The following is an 18,430-nucleotide window of genomic DNA, read 5'->3' on the forward strand; positions in this document are numbered from 1 at the left end:
TTTTGTCTGAATGCTTGCACGTCGATGTGATTGAAAATCCACTTGAAAATGTGACTGTCTCCTATTTTTCCCTTATTTCGGAAAATAGACTAATGAAATCTATATAAAATCGTCCTCTAAAATACTGTGAATGATGCCCTAAATAAATTTCTAGATTTGTATCGATTTATCGATAAATATTTACGTAAAAAAAACGCTTGGCGCATTCAAAAACAAGTCGTATGTAGTTCCAATTGAAATTCCTGTACTTACTAATGTGAACTAATTAAGGCCAATATTATCTCCTTTATTTAAGTATGTCGACCTTATTGACCTAGACCTGGCCTCGGCGACCTGCACCCTACTTCAGCGACAGTGCTGCTGATGCCCACTCCCAGTAACCCGTAAAGAAAATAAGTGACTGCTGTTTGTTTAAACTCTTACAAATAGCCTGTGATGTAGTGAACAGAACCGTTATCTGTTATCTGTAAAGAGGATTCTGTGGTAAAGCCTAATATTTTGCATCGGCTCTATAGTTTCTAAGACGCCACGGAAATGAGTCTGGCGTGGACAGCACCCAGGTTACACTCTTATACCAATTGTTTGGCCGCCTTCAACTGCAGGACGTTCAGCTACGTTCTATTGTTCTATTTCCTGATTTCCTGTACGTGAGACAACTGAAATTGGCAGCTGAATGACTTCTGGGGGCCACGAGCGTCGGTCATTTCACATGAATTGGACTTTCAATTTCAGTTAACTTACAGCTCGAAAGTATAAAAATACTTGGTGATATTTGAGGTTCTCACGGCGACGAGCATGACGTTTGCTGTTTTCCGGGTAGTTGCAGTGTGTAGTCTAATAGAATGTAGGATTTGAGGTTTTCACAGTAGTAGAAGTTTACCGATTGTTCGTAGGTGCTTGCTGCCTCCATCATCAGGGCAGTGGCGGCAGTAAGCACCTGTGAAACGTCGGTAAACATTTATGAGACTACACGACGTAACACGCCAGAAGAAAGACTACTTGTTTTCAGTCGCTGACATCAAACCTTCGTGTTGCCTGATAAGTACCGTTGATTCACATTGGACAGGTAATGAGTTCGATTCTCGTCCCATAGTCCAGCTGTTCTGACTCATAGATATGCTGGGAGAGTTCCTTAAATACACTTCGATCGTACTCTTCCACATTCTTCCAATGCGCAGATCACAATCCTATCGTTTTATGCGTCATAAATTACACTGTTTAAAAAGTGTCATTAAATAACATAAATGTTTGTCAATTCGAGGTCGAATTGCGTTTATTTTTTGCTCTGTTACAAATGACACGTATAAATTGTTCTCGTTCCCATGGCGGAAGATAAATTCAACAACTGTGATCTCTCCCGAATTAGAATGTTGAAGTAATGTTTGAAAATGTGGGCCAGACAATTTTCTCGAACTGAAATCAAAGCTAGCAAAGCATCAAACATTGTTTATATGTCGTAAAATATTCATATTCAGAGAAATTGTCTACTCAACGTAAGTTTATTACAAAAACAAAGCGTTACAATCGTAATCAAGGGATTTGAAAAGGGTTCACATAATTGAAACCTCTTGAGTCATTCGGTTGTTGGTTATTAAACGTCTGCCGCGGACAACATGGTGACGCATGCAGACGCCATGTTAACTGACAAGGACAATAATGCCCTCTTCCGGTTGTTGAAAAAGTAAATGTTTGGTTTGCAGAAGAGATTATGAAACTTTTCTGGGAAAATCCCTTTAAAGGCGACATTTAGAAGCAGACACTGTGGCCCCCTTATGTTGTGCTGGTCAGTAAACGGTCCTTTGGAACTTTGATGTTTATCTAAAGATTTAGATCTTTTGGACAATACTTCCTTTGGAGCTTTGATGTTTAGCTAAAGATTTCGATCTTTTGGACAATACTTCCTTTGGAGTTTTGATGTTTATCTAAAGATTTCGATCTTTTGGACAATACTTCCTTTGCACCTTTGATGTTTAGCTAAATATTTCGATCTTTTCGACAATACTTCCACATTGTAGCTTTCGAAAGGTCTTGCTGGAATTCTGGTTTCTTTACCAAGGCATATGAGCGGATCCGTAAATCTTTGTTTCTCTGTTGTCTTACTTTCTTAGGGTAGTTTTTTTATCTCGAAATAACACGTCCGTAATAAGATAGTACTGCGTAGTTAAAAGGACTGTGTTCAGATTCATACAACGAAAGCTTCGTGAAGGAAGTGAAACTTGGGTGTGGAAATTCACTGCATTTCTAGGAATCACCTTCAGCTACAGTCTTAACCAAAACTAGTAACTGTTCTCACTTGCAGTTTGGGACTAGTGCGTTGAAACTCAGCTTATAGTTTGTGCGTGCTGCATTGCTGCATTTGTGTAGTCCAGATTCGATGCTCGCCGAATTTGTGATGTTCATATAAAAATAAAGAACCAATCATCGATCTTCGTACTTGCGTCGTCTAGAGCAGTGGTATTCAACCTTTTTTGTTCGCGTACCCCCAGATATAATTTCTCTTCCAACTTTGTACCCCCAAAGTTGTTGGTGTATAATTCAAGTTATACATAGTATATAATCCACATCTAAAATAAATTAAATAAATTACATTACTGATTATTCAGTGTTTATCATAAAATAATATATATATTTTTAAATTTCACGTACCCCCTGAGATGTCTTCGCGTACCCCCGGGGGTACGCTTACCCCAGGTTGAATACGACTGGTCTAGAGTAATTGTTAGTTGTTCAGCACGTCGCCTGGTTGCTGGATTGTAATCAAGACACCATCACAGAGGTTTTTAGATTTTTAGTTTGTTTAACGACGTTGTATCATGCGCGTAGGTTATAACATGAAGTATTGGAGGATGTGATTGATAAATTGGAAGGAATGTGTAAGAAGAGAGTCGTGACTTGTTCAAAGGTGCTCTTCGAGAATGAACGCAGAGAAATTGAGGAAAACCATGGAAACCTTGAAACAGAATACGCGACGTCCATGTTTGGTATCGAAAACAGGAACTTCACTAGTATGAAGCAGTTGTACCAATCACTTCATCGTGATGTTTGGTTGAAGTTTAGTGATTAAGATTCAAGTTTTGAATATAGTGCAGCTGTTAATTTTTTTAATTAGTAAGAAGAAGAAAACAGTTCAAAATAGCGAATGCAGTGCTTTCTTCAGTTTCCCCCTTTGCATTTGTAGCACACACTGGTGCTATCTTTTTTTCATATTACCGGTTTTTGGCAGGTCTGATTGTTACTTGAGAGTTGTAATATGACCCTCTGTGACCTTCCATGCATCACACAGTCATATCTTAATATAGACACTGAACTTCTTGTCTGCTAATAAAGAAAATATTACACTCACTTGTGACCTTTCATGAACCATGGTAATTTCGTTTTTTGGACACTGAACTTTTTGTCTGCTGGTAAAGAAAGCATTACGCTTATTTATGTCAGTGATTTCATGCATATTTTTCAGTAATCGTGTATTGAGTTTACATGTACTAGCGATCTTAGGTGAACTTCGAGCGTCTATGAAACGATAATACGAGTCAGCAAAATCATTAACCTGGATTATTATTTATGCCACTAACCGTCATGAACCGGGTCACAACCCACAGTAACACTTATTTGCCATCCTAAAGAATGCGTCGCAAATTGCATGCTTCGCGGCAGACAAGGAATGATCGATTTTCTAGCTTGTGGATGAGTGGGGTTAACAGGATGTCGACGCAAAAAGGAAATTCTAGCATATCACAACGTCCGTCGAGCTTGGATAGATCTTTTGGAACTAAGTAAGAAACAGAAATGGACACGAGATTTAGAATTTGAAACACACATACGTATATTCAGGATAGATTTAGAGAAATTCTACGTGAAGATGGAGATTGACTAAACTGGATCAGGATAGGCTGCAATGGCAGATTTTTTAAAATACAAAAATTAGCCTTCCCCGTAAAGGTGCATTGCCACATGCACTAGTTGATTTAATTAATAACTTTTTCGACGAACATATAACGCAGACATCCTAGCCTCACCAAGTCCTGACCCCGCCAACCCTGCGTTTGGTTTTTCTTATAATTTGAGTTTCTCGTAACCGAAGTTGAAGATCACACTGTACTGCTTTTCCATCAATTTTCAATTAGGTTGTAACGTGTCTGACCTGTCGAGTCTTAAGTCGGTTTGTGAGTTGTGTCAGACATTTCTGATCCGTTCTGTACTGCAGACATGGCGTCATGTGTTTATTTTCGTGTAGCCAGGAAGAATACGTAACAACCTCTCACACGTAGACAACAGTTGAATGCCTAATAATACAGATCCTGAAAACAAAGCAAACATTTTATACCCATGATGGCTGAAAGAAAGGAGAAAGTGAACTCTGGGGTTGTAGAATAACCTTTGCGGCTTCAGCCAGTGTTAGTTAATGTATACTGGGCACTGCGGGTCCCAACTTTTATAAATTCGTGTAATTGATAATTATAAACGAGAAAAAAAATTAGAAGCTCTGACTGAAGTATTTTAATATTATCTCAGTGGTTTTAAGAGGAAAAAAATCTGAGGATCTCGCGGAAGCAGTAAATAATTTATCGATTGATTCTCGATTTATTTGAGGACGATTGTTGAAATTTAGAGATCATGTAACATCCAATAAAATTTATAGGAGCTCATGAATGGTAGCTGGATACTGATTTGGAAGGAAATGATTCAAGGTACCATTATCAGCGTTTAAATTAAAGATAGAAGCAGCACGCGAAGTAGTTTTGTCACTAACTGACAGCGGCCTAGCAGCCAGGGTGACCTTGACTCGAGTGTCTCAAGGGAGGCAAGGAGGGTATTACACAGGGTGGACCTGCTTCCGGTTTGTTTTTGTGCTGTGGTGCGTGATTACTGTTCGGTTGGGTTGCGCTGTAAATGGTACATCCTGTAGACCGTGACACAGTTATACACAATCATAAACTTAATCGTTTCATTGTCATTATCAAAGGCGACAGAAGGATGGACAGGACGTACCCATAAGATGTTCTGTGCCCCCTTTCGTTAAAAGGGGGCACAAACAAGAACAAACATTAAACCACAGACGCGACGAACAAGTGTGTGAAATGACAACTTCTAATGCTTGTTGGCTTTGTTCATTTCAGCACGGCGTGGGCGTTGAATTCATCCGCGTGCTACCTGAGACACACGCTCCGTCTCTCACCAATGTCTTCTCCGAATGCGCCCCGAACGACGATGTGGTAAGTACTTAACCTCTGTCTGATACCTCACGTTCATTAGCCCACCGTTTTGCAGAGTTTTCGTCTACTCCCTTCTGTTCCAGAACGAAGAAGGCGAAGTAGACAAGTTACTAAAGGTGTACATAGCGCGAGAACTCTGGTATGTTGCCCCAGAATGTGACCTTTGGCCTTTAAAACAGCGCTAGTGCTGTTACAGTTGTCTGGGGTCACTGCCCTTTGCGTGGACGGATTGTGTCGTCATTACGGAGGATTTCCGTACGTGGTGGCGCTGCTAGCTCGTGGTCCCGTGGCTTCGTGTAAAGTGTCCGTAACTGTTGTTCGATTTTGGATAAAATTTTAATGTGTAAGAAAGTTTCAGGATACTCTTCAGTATTAAGTTGAATGAAATTTCGTACAGCAGTTCTCGAGTTGTTCCATACGGGTCCTTCCTGTCTCCATCATCAGGGCGATGATGGAGGCAGTAAGGACCTCTGAAACGTCGGAAAACTTCTACCAGCCTACACGGCGCAACAACCCAGAAGACAGCCATGTTGAGAAAAGAAGTTCTTATTGCGGTGAAGATGTCGATTCGTTGTTTCTGAAGGTACAGAACGCGTTTGCAGAGGACAGCTAAAAGTCGTGGCATCGATTCTGCACACAGCTGTGCCCTCTGCTGCTTGTTGTGATCAAACAGCACAAGATAGAGCTTAGTGCAGAGACGCTGCCAGTATGCTGTGCGGGATGTCTTGAGCCATCCGTTAGGCGCTTCTCCAAATTGGAAAGTTTCCAACACAATCGAAGGAAGCTTTCAGCTACATTAGGAAATATAAACGAGGATTCATTAAGAGCAGTTCATAACTTACTGCAGCCCTCAGTCAGCTTTTTGTTTACGGAACTGCAATATTTGACAGCGATTTATTTTCTAGGACCCACCTTGAAGGGAGAAGGCTAGAATCGCTTCCTTGTACAGCCTGTCCGTTGCGTCGTTCATAGATGTTCATCGTTATACGTTGTTAATTTGTGTATTTTTAAATTCGTCAGTTTAGTAACAAAATTTATTTAAAATTACACGTATCTAAAACACCTTTAAACAATTCCTCCCTCCCCTCTTTGCGGGGGGGGGGGGGTCGGGTATAATTAACACTGGAACAACCTTCGATTCGGGTGGCGTTGGTCTCTTTTTGGGCTGTAAAAATGTATCTTACAAAAGTATAATCATTTGGGGTAGACATACGGTGTTTTGTGGTAGCTTTATGGCTCTTATTTTGAAATTGACTTAATTTTATATAGGTATTTTAGTCATGTAATTTTCCGTGGGGTTAAAATTGTGCTGTCAGCTAAGATAACTAGACGAACCGTGTCATGATTTGATCCTGGATATTTTGGAAACAAGCCAGACTGTGCCTCCCTAAAGCCAGCTTGTTTGTAAAGAGTTGTTCCTTCATTGTCGCAATGATAAAACAACAGAATATTTTTCGAAATTCGCTCCATCTAATTTAATCGGCAGCATTCTCTTTTGTACGACACTGAATCTCCTCAGAAATCCCAGCACAACATTATTAAGTGCCAGAGTTGTAAGAAAGACACTTTTTTAAAGACGACAGTATTTGTTTACAACTTTCTCTTACACAAGCCTGTATTTATAACCGCAAAGAAATAAATATGTTAAAGACTGTTTTCAGAATGCACAGATAAAGCTGCTTAAACAGTGTTTGAGCAAACGTAGCTTACATTATGGCAAGTAGGAAGCTCATTATCGCCACTGGAAGATGGGAGATTTATTTTTGAAGAGAAATTGCTTAAAATTTTGGGTATATACTTATCAAAATTTGAACCTTGTTATTATTTTGCTTTCTCAGGTCCTCGGGAACATTCATCCTGAATAATTTCGAGGCCATGTGTTGCGTTTCGTCCCGATCTTGCCTAGACAGCTATAAATAATGATTTGAGGCACAGAATTCTCAGACCATAAAACAATTTACATGAAATTATTATACACTGTGTAACATCACCGAGAACAAGCTTCATGCAAATCATAATGGCAGTGTTCTGTAGAAAATTTAACTGTTCTAGGTAAATACAGTACGCGGAAAATTAAATTGTGTTCATGTTTACCTGAAATGAAAAATGCTTATTTGTGGTACACACTGCAATGTACAAACAGCTCAACATGCTTCCGAAGTAATAAGTTGTCTTTCTAAGCTTCACTGCTGATACCTCATTACATCGTAGTTCTGAAAATCGATCAGCACTACTCGGAAACTGGTCATTAAATAGAAAACAGAAAGGATCAAACTGGGTTAATGTTTCTGTGAAAGCTGCGTCTTATGTTAAGTTGCAAGAGTTACTGACCTTTGTGATGTAATTCTGTAGCTACGAGCCCGACTCGCGTGCACTCCTGTTGTACACTCATTTAAACACCCTTAATTTAAAGCGTAACCTCTGGTTATAAATATTCATATTTAGGTCGATTACTGTGACATAATACTGAATTCTAATGCGTATTCCTGGCTGTGTTTTACAGTTCATGTCTGTTGTTAAAATGTAACGAGCGTAATAATTATACAAACATAGCAAATTTTATCACAGACCTGCAGTATTTAAATCAAAATAGAAAGTAAATGTGACCATGCGTTATATTTTTTGACTATTTGTTTCATGTATAACAGCGAAAATAGCACACTTCAACACGCGATGCAATCGTTAATACCACATCAAAAATGATTTTATCGTAAGGTGTCACGGACACCAAAACTAACTCATACATACAGGGTGATTCAAACGGTACAGAGAACTTTTTATATTAAAATATCACAGTAAGTTTTAAAGACCCATACATTTTCAATGTAAAGTTACTTATTTAACATTTGGACTTCCAGAAAACTAAAATTGCGTATTAAGCTTACGACATAACAATCTGAGCATAGTTTGTGGTCAACCGCTTTATAAGAAAAGATTTCTCGAAAATTCTGTGTCTGCGGTCATCGTCGTCTGTATTCATCCATCTTAAGTTCTGTTACGCAACTGCTTTTATGATAGAAACACTGCCCCAAATTTGTGTTACGCTAATACGGGCGGGGTTTAATAAAATCTGCAGCCTGAATTCGTGACTTGCGTTTGAGAACTGACCTGGACGGTAAGCCAAAACACAATGCCGCATTGCATGCCTTGCTTCTGATCAATATTCTGGGACCGCACTATGTCGTCTCTACCATCAGGTTGTGCACGTATAGGAGGTTTCTTTCTGAGCCATCAAGGTGATGCTAATGAAGGGGGAGGCTACTAAGTGGCCGTGGAATGTGTATCAGCTCTGAAGCTTTCGCAAAAGTATTTACACTTTCATATACGAAGGGACCGGATTGTCCAAAAATTGGTTTTCGTATTTTAGGAGACCAATTTAAATTTCTGTATCTTCCTAAAGTAGTGGGGGTATGATTGTTAGTTTATTTCTCTAGATCAGTATGTCCGAAACTGTACGAATTAAAAAAGAGTTATGCTCATTCAAAATATAAAGCGGTTAAATCCCAAACGCCAAAGATATAGCCTACCAGAGAGAAGATAATTTGCATAGAATAATCCCAATATGTGTATTTTACTTTCATGGATTAAGTAAATGATTATGCAACATATGTTTTCAAATAATACCTATTGTATAAAGGACATCTATCTAAAAATCAAGTGATGTCTTTTCTAAAACTAGACGTGGCCTTTGTCTGTCGCAAATCGTACTGATAATCGATAGTGTAGAGTGATTACAGTGAAATATTTTGTTACAACACGTAGTTTTTTATCATGACTATATAGCACACTCTTTATGAATTTAAAAAGCGAACTTTAGATGACATTTGGCTGAGGTTATTATGTAAATCGTTCTAAGAAGTCTATTGGATTTTAGGTGTCCTATCAAGTTGATTCCGCCAGATGTATCCCCACCCCCACCCTCCACCCCCCCGTTTGTGCCGTCGTTAGTTGTAATCATCTTCGGTGTTTGTTTTTCAACTAAGCGTTGCCAACTACTATCGAGCAATAGGATGATTGCGTCTGATGAATTATGAAGGATTTATTCAGGTTGGACTGTCGCAACATCCGATTCTCCGGTGTTGTGAGCGCTGAATAATCTTGTTAGTTGGTTCATCGTCCTTGAGTAATCGAGACCGTGTAAATATTATGGGCTTGAATGTATGATGATGACAGATCGATCTCTGTTTGTGTATCGGCCTATCAGGAACATGAAGCAATGCGTGTTCCGTTGAGCACCTGGTAAATGTTTATTATTTGTTTTATGATGTGCTCTTTATGTAAAACAACGTTGTTTACACATTCTCTTTCGCGTCATGTTGTCGCTACTGTTTTAGCTAATGCGTAATTCGCTGTATTTTGTATGATCATAGTAAGCTAAGGGATTTTCTGTTTAAGAAATTGCGATTTTCACAACTGAGCTTTGGTGTTGAATATGCAGTATCACAGTATTTTCAAAATACAATATATCACATTTATAGAAGCGAGCGAAATAAAAATGCATGTAACGAAGTGTGAAAATGATTAAGTATCTTCGTAACTTTCCGTAAATTTAAAATGTGTGACAGACTGAGTGTATATAGTACGCTAGAATGGAAGAAATTCTGTGCCAACTACCGCGAAAAATAACCATTCTGTTGCCAGACATTTGATTGTCAAATGAGTCACTGCAGTGCAGGCATTTTGCAGTATGTAGGATTCGCTAGACGCCGAGGTCATTCACTTGAATGCTGCTCGTGCGTCGATGAGGGTGCCTTAAGAGGGGTTGAGAGGGGCTCGGGGTCATTTCCACCCCCAGTGTTTGTCAGCACATTCTTGTAGTGTTTCACCAACTTCCGAAACGACATTTGTACCAAAGCGGTATTTTTATAACTTGTAATCGGTATTTTAACCAACTGTTATTAGGTACACAAAAAGGGACGATCCTTACAAAACCATAGAAATTTGTTCTATGTGCGAAGAATGTAACAGGCCAGCAATATTTAAATTGCAATAATTACAATTTCTTCCATGCAGAATGTATTTGTTCCGGACAATCTTTATAACCGTCGTTAACATAATTTAGCCCAATACTGATCTTGTTGTTCTGTTGTCATTCATTCTTATAAGGTCTTTACATTAGTCCTTATGGTAATCTTCTATTTTTCCAGTAAGTAAAAATTCCTTAATGTATACTCTTTGTTAATTTTTCAACTGGTTCTTGAGAGTATGCCCTGCTGTTGGTTTTAAAAATCTTCTGTTATTGGACTAATTTTCACTGCAATACACGAGGACTGGGACAGCCACGACATAACATTTTTATTATGTACCTCTAATTTTACTTGTCTCTGTGATCTTATGGTCGCACACATCCATTGAAATTTATTTAATTTTTCGTTGATTTCTTCCTGTTTGTAAAATACATTATATTCCACGTAATTAAAATTATGATATTATTTATAATAATTTTTGTTGTCAGGGTGTGTCAACCAATAAAAGCCGTTACGTTCGTTTTGGTTTCAGAAATGTTTAACATCTATAGAATTGTTATGAAGATAATTTGTTTTCATGTATGGAACAGGATTTCTTGCATTTACCTCGTTTTCCTGTCAGCTGTTCTTCAACAGTGCTCTGTTTTCTAAACTATATAACACAGTGAGGTTATGTAGTGCCATAGTTACTGGACCATGTTAGGTTAGGACAATTCATAAAAGAGAATTGTAATGCTTTTCAATAGTGGAAGTGTTGTGCCAGGCTAGTACAGATTTTTACGGACTTTGTTTGGATGCCTGTTTAGTGGAAGGAATCATTGGTAGGTTGTTTTAAGGCTGCCTCCTATCTCCTGTTATCGTGGAGAAATAGTTGGTACACCAGTCATGTTTCTAAATCGGAAACACAAATGCTAATCGTGTTTCAGTGTTTATTGTACAGTGCACAATGTAAATTGTTTTGTGATTGTACATTTGAAGAAAGTTTAGTTTTGGAATAAAATACAGGAGCGCTGTAGAGTACATATCTCATTTTAAAATGGTATGTCGATTAAGAAATTTATTTAACTGAAGCTACATGGCTAACAGTTGTAATTCATTCTACAGACAAACCCTGACATTATCAGAGAAATGTGGTTAGGACACATGTTGTTAGCTCTCAGCTACAGGTATTTTGGTTGGTATTTCCACCCACCACTGCCAAATTGTAACAGTATTGGAATCTCTCCAGATTACTGGGCTGCTGTAATGCACACTGCAATATCAAACGTAGTTGAGTCATCAACCTGCAGCCTTCCATACATTTGGCAGATGGCTACTCTGTCTATGTATAAGTTCACAAGTGTTTATATTATTACACTTTTTAGTTTCTCATACTGACTGGCTGTAGACAGAACGACTAGGATTCAATCCCAGACGGGGGCAGAGGATTTTTCCTCTCACCTCTACATCTAGGCAGGCTGTGGGGCCCACTCGGCCTCCTACCCAATTTGTACTAAGGTCCTTTCCCGGGGGGAAAAGCGAGGGCAGGGTGTGACGCTGACCACTCACCCCTATCTAGTGCCAAGATTAAGAATGAGTAGGAGTTATACCACCTCTCCCTCCAAGCGCCTACATGGAATATAGTGGGACAGCTGGAATAATGAGAAACAATTTTGGTATACAATGTGAAATTTCTGGATGAATCTGAATGTGCTTACACATAAAATTTTCAGAACACATTTGTAATGGTATTCTTCAAGTATTTGTTGTTCTAAAAGCAAATTCGTCTTTTTCTGGTAATGGTTTATAGTTATCAAAGTAGGAACAGCATCAGAATGATTGAATGTTCCACATTCATTAAAATTTCTACAGATTTAAATGTATGAACAATTTTAAATCAAAATAATCTTTTTGCATTTTTTTCTACAAGTCACTTGTTCACATATGCCTTTCATTCTCATTTGTTTTCTTCACTATCTAATGTCTGTTCCTTGCCAAATTGCTTTAGTTTCACATTAGTTGATAGTTAACGAATGCTTCATTAAGATGCTTGGCCATACACAATATTTTATTATAGGGATGGTGAAGTTTATTGATGATCTTCTCTCCAATTAATTCCCTTGTATATCCATATCAGTAGAAATAGATTTTTTCATCATCTTAGGTAGTTGATTTTCTTAATGTTTCCCATGACAGAGTGGTCAAAAAAATTTATCAGATTCATATATTAATTTTAAGTGACTTTCTCATTTTGATGTTAAAATGAATTTTAATCAAGTTTATGTTTAATACTTTTTGCATTATGTGTGATAACAATATTTTCTCTTTTTTAGACGATAACGTGTGACTGTGAAGCAATTCCCGCTATGCAGCTGAAGGCTTTTCGTCAAAAAGGCGAGAAAGTTGAAGTATCCCACTTCCGTGTCAATGTGAATCGGTTTCGTGCCAGGCTCAACATCATCTGCATTACAGAAAAACTTCTAGCAGACGTCAAATGCGATGGCTGGCCGGATGTGAGTCACATTTCTCATCACTAAGACAAGTTCCTCACTTGTGGTCTAGGTATGGGACATTGACAGATTGAGGAGAGACTTGGTATGAGTTACTTGTCTCCATAGTAATACCAGGGTATATGTGACGTGTTTGTATTTTTAAATACACTTTTGAGCAGAATAAATTTATTTCACTGGTGCAAGGATGAAAATATAATTGAAATTTCAACTTTGTTAAATGAAGGAACAACATTACATTTAGTAAGTTACTACTAAATTGAAATTTGTGTTAAGCAACTTTGCTTTCAGCTATGTGACAGCATTTTCAGTTAACACTGACATGAATATATTCTTCTTCTTCTTGAAATATGTTAGATGACTTTTCTAGTTATTGTTCTGGTGAAGTAAGTATTTTGATTATGGTGACAAAAACTGATATTTTATAGATATTATGTATGCTACCTAGCACTGTTTCATTATGATGCAATAATATCAGACATAGCACCATTTATTTATTTATTTTAAACTTTGTATGACTCATTCAGTCCATATAAACTGCATTGGCTTACCATGCAGCGCAGATATTTACACATAACATTTTCTTCTCTCACCTCTTAACAGAATCAGATAGTTAGGGTATGTGGAAAATACCATGTTTTGATCCCATATTAAGCTAAAGGTTTCCTTTGGCATCCCATCTCATCATTGAATGCAAAATGCAGGTGCCACTCGCGTGGTGCATCTATAGAAAATGTGGGCAATTACCTTCACCCTGGCTAAGCAGGCAGAGGCCAGGATGTGAGTGGAATTTGAGTGGAACCTGTTTCTTTTACTCCTGCATACTAACGTCTGAATACAGAAGATGGACAAATTTACACAGTGTCAAAATTAAGTTCCAGTTATCTAGTGTTAGTCATTGGTACTACTAATCAGAAATTCCTAAGTTAAAGAATTTATTAAGGTTTTGGTGGAAGGGAGAGTGTTTGAATTATAAATTAAAACGCACCATACCAGTTTTGAGGGTTTTCAATACTTATTTAACTTTACTCTTTTGATGCCTTGCTGTGTGCATGCGAGTACACGTGCACGTGTGTGTATATATATATATATATATTTTAATAGACATGATTTCAAAAGAAATTCCTTCTGGCTGGGAGCAGGGAAGGAAGTATGAAAAGTCCTTTTTAAGATGCGAGCTTAAGAATGAAAGGTTATGCGTATGTTTCAGATTAAAGTTGCCCTTGCTCCAGTGGGAAGCATAAAGAATAACTTAGACGAACAGCAGCTTCAGGATGTGATATCAGAGATTGTGGTCTTGGCCCTCAGGAACACTGAGGTGCATCTCAACTTGAGCCAATATGCCACATGTCCACGGCTTATAAGGCATCGAGGCTCCCCACTCCACATACTACCTGTCCATTATGATAGTATGGTAAGTATTAAATGCACCTCCAGGCAAAACAAATATTATCTGCATATTAAGTTTGTGATGAAGAAATGGTAAATAAAGGCACATATATTCCAAATTATAAGTACAGGTAAACCTCGATTTGCGCAAATTCAGAATAACGCCTATTCTATTTGTTAAACTTTATAAATTTCTGTTTCTAATGTCTTGTCCTGTAAGCAGTGCAAAAAGTGAAAGTTTCAAAATTTAATTTACCAGGCTACTTCAAAATATCGTGTTGAAAGTCGCAGTACATTCAAAGCGTAGTTATTATCTACCAGTGTAATTCTCTTTTAGGCAATATTTCATCATGCCTGTCATAAGTTCCACCTCCTCCTCCTCCTCCTCTTTCCTCCATAAATCAATTAAAATTTCATGTTAATATATTTTGTAGGTGCAGCGTTTGTATTTTGTTCAGTTCCATGTGACACTGACAGTCTTAAAGCTAATAAGATCCTTAATAATCTTACATATTTTAATACCATCCTGCATTACACCTTTGGTCTTTGTCAGTATAAGAAATATATATTTCATAATTTTTTTTATTACAGTTGGGTTCACACCTTGCGTCCATTCCAGGAAAGACTGCAACAGAAAAGAGGCTTTTGGTGAAAGTTATTAAAGCCATTTCTCTTGGTGGAAAAAAAGGTGATTGTGTGTATAATTTATCTTATATAAATCTAAATGTTTTCTTTTATTTTTAGAATTGTATAAATGGTAATAACATTTATACCATCATATTAACATTATTTTGCGTGTAGGTTGTTCGGAACCATTCTGTGTTGTGGAAATGGACGAACCTCCACAAAAGAATTCTACTTCCGTTAAGAAAGACACCAGCAATCCTGTATGGGACGAACATTTTCTTTTGTAAGTACTTCACGTGATAACATACTTTCGTAGAATTTCATTTTTCTAAATATGTGGGATACACGTACCAATGCTTATAATTTTTCAGTCAACTGTTGATCTGATCTGTTAGTACCACTGATTGATATTGTGACTCAACGGGTGTGAAACTAAGAAAACAATTTTGTCTAGGAGATAGACGTAGAATGAAATTTTCAGAGTATGATTTACCACTTATATTTAAAACCTTTCTAAAAATCTGATGTAATATTGTAAGATATGTTTTTTTTGAAGCATATAAATTCAGATTTTTTAAATATTATGAGGATATTTGCAAACCATTTTGTTCCCATTTAGTGATTATCTGACAGAAATAGACATAAGCACCATGAAATTCGTATTTCTTCTCCTGCAAATATATTTATTTAAATATGACCAGAAGACAGAAATAAATTCTGATGGATTTTAATGTTGTTCTTTGCTTTTATACTGTTTAGATAAGATTGGTGGATACCAACATTTCAGGCCACAAGATGGAGAGAGTGTTTGTTATGAGCCTATACAGCATCAAAAACAAAAATAACAACATTGTCATCTCGATTTTCACGAGAAACTCAAATTTAAAATGGATTTGTTTTATTTTGTAGTGATTTGAGCCCAAATACAGCAGAACTTCTGTTTGAGATATATGACCGTGCGAATAAGGTCAACAGGTTCTTGGGCCTTGGTATTGTTGGTGTTGAGGAACTGCTTATTAACCCCAGTCAGAGACAAGTTATTTCTCTCCAGTCACGGCCTTATGAAGCAGATGAAGTGTCAGGCACACTAACTGTAGAGGTTAGTAGACAGCACAATTGTACTTCAGAAACTGCTAATTCTTCTTCTTCATATAGTAAGCCGAGGACTGTAGTTGAAGTGTAAAATCACAGAATTACACTGTACGTGTTGGCAGAAAACATTCCTAGCTTTTATCTTATTTACCTGTATTCACTTAGATAATTTATTTGTTGTGTTCTTCAAAAGCAATTTAAAAATATTTATGAATTAAATAATTTCCTAATGTACCAGGTCATGAGAATACATATATTAAAATAATATTTCATTAAATATATGAATTGCAAAAACATTAAATTTCAAGGACACTGTCTTTTTTTAGAACATTCAAGCAATGTTCAATTTCTGTCCATACTTCTTCTTTTCTGCCAAATTTATGTCAACTTTATGAGGATTTGTTGATCAGGAAAATACTGCTGAAATCTTTTAACAACTGTGTGTCAATTTTTTGAATTCTTAACTTAACAAAATGCAGGTTAAGAGTTGTACAAATAATAAATGACTGAAAAGTCCTGGACCCTCATTATGGCAAGTGCCCCTTCGTTTTCTACTTTTCAATTTACCTATAGAATTTAATTAATTAATCTTGTCCGTCTAATCACAATTTAAAATTTAAAATTAAGATAGTTAAAATACCATGTGATGCTCCTTATCGAAACATTCGATTTACATTTGGAACATCACTTTCTCACTACATGTTTCGGTTCTTAGATGAACCATCTTCAGGTGTGTAAAAATTACAATTATATAAACTTAAAACTTAATCATAATTTCTTATATGCAACTTTTTTGTAGTTGTTTATCAGTTATTAGTGGTGTTCACTTCCAGATTCCATTTTAATATATTTGAAGTTGTTCTATATATGTGCGTCATGTTCAAATAAACTTTTAGGTTGTTGAATGTTTTTGTTGATGTTTTTTATATCAGTCTGAGATGAGAGGTGTAAATGAGTTTCGACTGTCTGGAAGTACTATCGTATTTGAACTTACCTATAGAAGTTTTGACACAGTATTTGTGTGAGATTGTTATTACAACTATAATGCATTATTTTTATTTTGTTCTTCTAGTTCTTGTTTATAGAGGGAGCAGATATTCCACAGCTAGGAGATAAGCCCTACAAACTGAAAGAAACTTTGAGAACAGTTTCACCATCGGGGGGTGTGGTGACAACCACAAAAACTGTGTTCTCAAAACCAGGGGCAGTTGGTGAGTTTGTTACATTTTAAGTAAATTATACAAAAAGAAAAAGAGGACTTACTGCAGTAAGGGTCTTTGGAAATATTTACTAAGGATTCTCAATTTGGTTCATGTTTTTAGGGTAATTCTCATCATCTCCATTGCGGAGAATTAAGAATGAGTATTTTTTTCTATAGATTATACATTTCAATGAAATGAATGTTGAAATGTTATGTTTACATTAAAACTATTTAATATTATTAATTATTAAGACTATTAATTGTTATGGTCTTTATTGTATTGAAATAAATATGAAACAAGTTATTAACAATTTAGTGGTTGCATTATACTGAACATTAGTATTTTACAAGTAGCTGAAAATATTTACTGAAAATATTATATTTCAGAACATTTAACAAATGGTGGTGATGTGGTGACAGATTCTGCCTTAAAGGAGCTAGAAGCAAGGAATAAAGTGGGTCCCACACAAACAAGCAAAAGTACTCTAATTATACATAGCGTTCAAAGAGTGAGTACATTTGCAAATACATGCAGTAGAGGGTCTGGATTATGGTAATGGTTTTAGTGTGAACAGAAGGCATTTGCTTTGAAGAGAATTTATCAGTTTTTAAGTACTGCATATTTATAATTATTTCTTCCCTGTGTTTCTTATTCTGTCCATGTATTTAATTTAACATACAGATGACTATCCAGGATTCTATAAACTGGAAAGTTCCTGGACAGTGTCCTGCTGAACTATTTCAAAGTTTTTTTTACACTATTTGTAGAAGCTGTAGTGTTTTGTATTAAAATTGCTCTTATATATATAGATTACCGATAGGCTTTCATGACAGTCAATTTCTGAACTATTTTAACACAGTACTTGAAATATTGCAGAAATGTTTGTGTAGTTTTGTTTTGTGTTTGTTGCTTGCATTTTAAATGAGAAGTGCATGTATTTATACCATGAATAATTAAAATCAGTAACATGAAAATTGCATTTATTAATCACAAATTTTATTACATAAATATCTCCAGTGCTCTGAAGGTTCAGGTGATACAGTTATTGTATTAAGTTATAACAAAGCAAAAGTATCATATTTGTACAAATTAGCTGAACAAGGCTACCCAATCTTACAGTCTGTGATATTTGACAGAAGTCATGTCTAGTTTCTGTAACTTCAGGATCTCAAGTCAGATGCTATGATTGTATTTAAATGTCACTGGTGCTTGCTGTTTATTAATAATAAATTTGTGTAGATATTTTATTGTTTATCCTAAACAAATTAAATTAAAGTAAAAAAATAATTGTAAATTCATATTAATTTAATAATCTATTACTGGTTAATAAGTAATTTTTAAAAATTGTTTTCATTGTGCTATAATGTGATCTGTCCTGCTAATAAATAATTAATTCAATATAAAGTATTGCACGCCTGTTTTGCCAAATTATATCTGAATTTCAGATCTCA

At 36.4% G+C, this 18,430-nt stretch overlaps 1 protein-coding gene across 6 annotated transcripts in view; it reads left to right on the top strand.

Annotated features, from left to right (window-relative positions):
* LOC110835456 (uncharacterized) overlaps positions 1 to 18,430 on the top strand; it is a 49,232-nt gene that overhangs the window by 12,245 nt on the left and 18,557 nt on the right. For all 6 annotated transcript variants that reach the window (XM_022075681.2, XM_022075678.2, XM_022075679.2 and 3 more), the window contains exons 2-9: positions 5,118 to 5,213; positions 12,493 to 12,672; positions 13,880 to 14,083; positions 14,650 to 14,746; positions 14,860 to 14,968; positions 15,595 to 15,784; positions 16,850 to 16,988; positions 17,366 to 17,487. In XM_022075681.2, the coding sequence (XP_021931373.1) occupies positions 5,118 to 5,213; positions 12,493 to 12,672; positions 13,880 to 14,083; positions 14,650 to 14,746; positions 14,860 to 14,968; positions 15,595 to 15,784; positions 16,850 to 16,988; positions 17,366 to 17,487 (1,137 nt within the window). The remainder of the gene's footprint in view (positions 1 to 5,117; positions 5,214 to 12,492; positions 12,673 to 13,879; positions 14,084 to 14,649; positions 14,747 to 14,859; positions 14,969 to 15,594; positions 15,785 to 16,849; positions 16,989 to 17,365; positions 17,488 to 18,430) is intronic.

Source organism: Zootermopsis nevadensis, unplaced genomic scaffold, assembly GCF_977971745.1.
Source record: "Zootermopsis nevadensis isolate Lab colony 2312 unplaced genomic scaffold, Znev_1.0 Znev_ptg000024l, whole genome shotgun sequence".
Taxonomy (NCBI): domain Eukaryota; kingdom Metazoa; phylum Arthropoda; class Insecta; order Blattodea; family Termopsidae; genus Zootermopsis; species Zootermopsis nevadensis.